We start from the raw sequence: 5138 nt of genomic DNA on the forward strand, positions 1-5138 counted from the left end.
GCTGAACTTCGAGTGCGGTTGCTCGCTATACATTTCATAACACAATGATATTAAAAATATCCATAATTTATTTCAACTAATCAGAGCGAGGCAGTTACAGCAATAATAAGTGAGATATACACATTTGTACATTCGTCCATTCTCCTCTGAAACATCGTATAGTGTCGATATGTCGGGCGGAAGCACCGTGGGCATTCTTACATCGCGAGATGGAAAGCACAAGACGCATAACGGCCGAGGACATGTGTATGTATGTACAATCGATGGGACCAGTATATACGTGTGGTCAAATTTGCAATGTCCGTTACTTGCAAGATTTGGCAAGATTCCAGTCGATCGTAGTTATACTTAATCTAACCGTACAATATTGATTTCTTACGTAACGTCAACGTTACGACCAAACATTATGCGTCATACGTATCACAGTTTGGCATCCAAAAAACTCAATCGACATTACATAAAACTTGTAACTTGTTCCATTCGATTCGTCTTATGCGATAAGTAAAAGGTATCTCGAAGAAGTTTAGAAGACGTCCTAATCACGACGCCAATGAAATTTCAGATGTTAGATTGTTGCTCCAGATCGATTTAAATGTCTTTTTAGAATTGTCTTCTTCTGTTATTCCAGACGATATTAATTCGCCCTATTTAGAAATGTCTATAATGCCTGATTTGCTAATAGATCTATCTCTTTAAACGCAATTATACATTACATGTATATACGATTCTAAGAAGTTTAAGTCAGTTAATATAACTTGATGATTATCTTTACATTTTCTCGTTCGTTATTAAGATATATTGGTCAGATACACTAGATGTCACTAGACTATCCGTCTCAACAAGTTAAATAATAACGTGAACGTTTCGCAAAACGCGAAAAATTAAATATATTCTTATTTTCGTCCCCTAGGAATGTATATCTAGTACAGTTATCATTAGTGAGCGTTTGATGGAGTTGCCTTCGTAGCCTCCAGAGCTTCTTGTTGGTACTGATACCTGAAACAAATGTTGATTCGGTAAACTCTCGGAGTAAAAAGCACTCAGCGATTGAAACAACATCGTGTTCTGTGACATTAAGCAAGATAAATAATGCAAGACGTCGCGCGCAAATGAAACAAAGAAGCTAGCAGACTCGCTTGCTTAACTAATTCCTCTTGTAGCGTTAAAAGTTTTACAGAAACGCGTATAAAGATAAACGAGAAACCTCGTTTCTCTTACGTACATAAGATTTATTAGATGAAAACGAAATAGAGATAATAAAAATAATGCTCAGGAAACATGGTGCTTATATAAAACTCTCGAAATAAAAATCTCAAAAAAATGCGAATTTATCAAACAAAATTTATAAATGGTGCAATTTAAGGAGGAACTGAGGGACGGATCAGCTACATCAAAAATGAATAAATATAATACATTTCGAGATTCAATAACGTAACAGATCCGTTAACTTCCTCTTTAAGACACGTATCGAGATATGATATATTCACCTCAAAGCTCTCGTAATTTGGTATATAGCCGTAAACGCGACGAAGAGGTTCACGCTAAAAAGGCTCCAATTTCTTGGGATGATGACTAAAGAATATCTGGTCCAGATCAACCCCGTAATGCCCAAGGCACCAGATTGACTGACGGAGATCTTCTCCGCTGGCCTTCGTAGATCACCAAGGCCGGCAATGACGAGCCCCTGCAGATTGCATAGCAGACTCGCTTGCTTAACTAATTCCTCTTGTAGCGTTAAAAGTTTTAAACGAGAAACGTTAAAACGAGAAACCTCGTTTCTCTTACGTACATAAGATTTATTAGATGAAAACGAAATAGAGATAATAAAAATAATGCTCAGGAAACATGGTGCTTATATAAAACTCTCGAAATAAAAATCTCAAAAAAATGCGAATTTATCAAACAAAATTTATAAATGGTGCAATTTAAGGAGGAACTGAGGGACGGATCAGCTACATCAAAAATGAATAAATATAATACATTTCGAGATTCAATAACGTAACAGATCCGTTAACTTCCTCTTTAAGACACGTATCGAGATATGATATATTCACCTCAAAGCTCTCGTAATTTGGTATATAGCCGTAAACGCGACGAAGAGGTTCACGCTAAAAAGGCTCCAATTTCTTGGGATGATGACTAAAGAATATCTGGTCCAGATCAACCCCGTAATGCCCAAGGCACCAGATTGACTGACGGAGATCTTCTCCGCTGGCCTTCGTAGATCACCAAGGCCGGCAATGACGAGCCCCTGCAGATTGCAAAAGAAATAATTTACATAATATCTTATAATCATCGCATTGTTCTTTTGCTTAAAAAAAAAAAAAAAAGTGAACAAGAAACGAATCTTAAGCATTATATGATGCGGTATCATTTTAAGTTGACCGCATTTCCATTTGAATTTTATGTATTTATTTTTTTACAAGTTGGCAAACTTACATAAATAAAGAATTGTTTTCGTTACACAGTCGTCGATGTGGACAGATATAAACAGCGAGACATGGCAATCGAATAAACTTTGTTCTACGATTGATATCACGGATTTTATATTTATATTACTTTTAATTTAGCGCGATATTATAAAATGTTATTCGCCGTTAAAATAAAATGTTCAACAAGATTGGATTTTAATGAAACGCATATTTTCATTAAAAATAAAATACATATAAAATACATATGATGTATGTGCGTATATATATAAAATAATAAATATATGTATATATGTATATACATAACATATATTATTTTTAATATATATATATATATCAGAAATGCTGTAAAATTATCAAATTGCAAGAGAAATCGATATAGTACGAATGAACACAGCACTTAATTTAGAGCATTTCTGGTACACACGCCTACATTTTTGCCAATATTGCATTACGTAATTGCCTTGAACCAAAACTGATTTGTATACTAGTTACATGCAGACATGACATTATTCAATCATATAACGTTTTGTGACAACGCTTTTTTAAAAATTGGACAAATAAAAAAGTATTTCTTTTTTTTTTAGACTGAAAGAGAAAAAAATTTCAAGTGTGAAATTGAAAGCATTTATTACGAAAATCAATAATTTATATTTATATGTAACACTGTGTTTGAATCTCTGATTATTTAGATTTTTATATTTACTAGCTAATTTATCGGAATTATAACGAGTCAATAAAATTAATATATTAAAAAGATAAAAATGTATTACTAACCCATTTGAAAATCGGTGCCCAGAAGAAGATGGTCTGCGGACCTAAAAAGGATATGGCAATTAACACAAATTACAGAGAATATAGGTATCGTGACACTCTTATAATGTACAGTGCATTTAGCCAAATGTTGTGCCATGCCTTGCAACATGTTTTTCTCTCAATTATCTCTCGCGTGCAATTCTTTAAAGATTCACTCGATGTTTCGTAACGCAGCAATTTTAGCTCGAAATAATAGATAAATACAGAGAAAAATATATCCATATATAATATTCGAATATACGGTCATTGCAGACAAATATGATAATCGATGCCACGATACATTCTCGCGCGCTGCTCCGACCCTATTCGCTCTATTTATCCGAGCTTCCGCTCTAATAGCGCGAGTAAATTCGTTAGAGAGTAGCTTTAACACAGACTCGCCGAAGCCTTGTCTCCATTCATGTTGTAATTCGGTGATGATGCGACCGTTTCGGCGCCAGCGGTTTTGGCGAAAAATAGGACAACTCGACGTAAAATATCAGATTACATATACAGTTGGAAAGTTTGTGTTTTCTTGTTAAAAAATATACCGATTAAAATTTTTTGTGTTAAATATTTAACATATTCATGTACATTTAATTTAACATATTGCTGTTGTATTAATCGAACTCGAATGTTAAATTATTGAAACAACTGAAAAAAGTGTAAAAATAACACAATGTGCGTATACTTTTAGTTTTACACAATAGATATGTTCCATATTATTAGTGACAGGATTTATCTGTTCAAATTTACAGAAAAATATTGATTTTATTCTACAATAGAAGTGAGAGTGATTATAGATCGTCAATAACATTTTTCCAAGTTAATTTTAACATTAAAAATATGTTGATTTTACAGAAAATTGATTTCAAATTACTATGAAGTTTGCATTGATTTTGTGTTGAAATATTAAAATATAGTATTAGTGTTACCGTTTAACATATCCATATTAGGTTAAATTAACAAAAATTTGGGTGGATCGTTTGGAATGTGCGATATATGTATGTTAAATTAAAGCCAAATTTTCCAACAGTGTGTTTCTACTTTTGAATTTTTAAATATGAAATATATAAATGCAATTTTTATTCTTTTTAATTTAATCAAGCTAATCTATATCTTTTTTTTTCAAATAAATGATATACAGGATGTTTCAAAATTAAGCAATCAAACTTCGACAGTATGTTTTATAACTAAAAATAGGAAAAAAATGTTACATAAACATAGATCCAGAAACGTTTCATTATCATGTCATATTGAAAAAAAAAGAATTTGATCGTTTAACTTTGAAGCACCCTCTATGTTCCTCCTATCAATTAGTACTATTCGGTAATATTTTGGTTTCATCTATATCAAGAAGTGATTGTACACACGCATATCTGTGTAGAGATAAATTTGCGCAATTTGCATACCGATAAGTGTCGCGAATATATATTAAAATATCTTCAAGTACTCTCTTCAGATTGATAACATCGCGGAATCGATAAAATTCACGATGGAAAATGTGAAAGGATAAATCGCGCGAATTTATTATAATCCAGTATGCAGATATGCAAGACCTAATTTAAGAATACATCGACCTTGGAGAAAGGCAAATTGTGTGTCACCAATATCTTACGCAAGTCTCGCGCGATAATAAAAGATGCGGAAGAAACGCTTGCGTCTCACCGATCGATAAGGGAAAACGTCGAAATAAAATCGCGATTAAGTAGAGCAACATTTCCGCGTTATATTATTTCACGGGAAAAAAGAGAATACACTTTGCAAAAATTAAAAAAAAATTACCAGTCATTGCTCCCCAGATAGCATGATATATTCTTTGACTATTCTATTTAGCGTCAAATATATCAGATGTTTCAAAAGTAGAGGTCAATGGCTCGGGAAGTGATTGGGATCCAAAAACAAGAAAAAAAA

General features: G+C 32.8%; 1 protein-coding gene across 1 annotated transcript in view; it reads right to left on the minus strand.

Moving 5' to 3' along the window:
- Nucleotides 1–48: 48 nt before the first annotated feature.
- The window catches only part of LOC115242567 (mitochondrial pyruvate carrier 4-like), a 17731-nt gene continuing 12641 nt past the window's right edge, over nucleotides 49–5138 (minus strand). Inside the window, exons 2-4 of the mRNA XM_029818962.1 lie at nucleotides 3207–3247; nucleotides 2055–2251; nucleotides 49–996 (exon numbers count right to left, since the gene is read on the minus strand). Of these exons, the coding sequence (XP_029674822.1) occupies nucleotides 936–996; nucleotides 2055–2251; nucleotides 3207–3247 (299 nt within the window). The 3' untranslated portion in view covers nucleotides 49–935. The remainder of the gene's footprint in view (nucleotides 997–2054; nucleotides 2252–3206; nucleotides 3248–5138) is intronic.

The sequence above is a fragment of the Formica exsecta genome, unplaced genomic scaffold (assembly GCF_003651465.1).
Source record: "Formica exsecta isolate Colony F162 unplaced genomic scaffold, ASM365146v1 scaffold613, whole genome shotgun sequence".
Lineage (NCBI taxonomy): Eukaryota > Metazoa > Arthropoda > Insecta > Hymenoptera > Formicidae > Formica > Formica exsecta.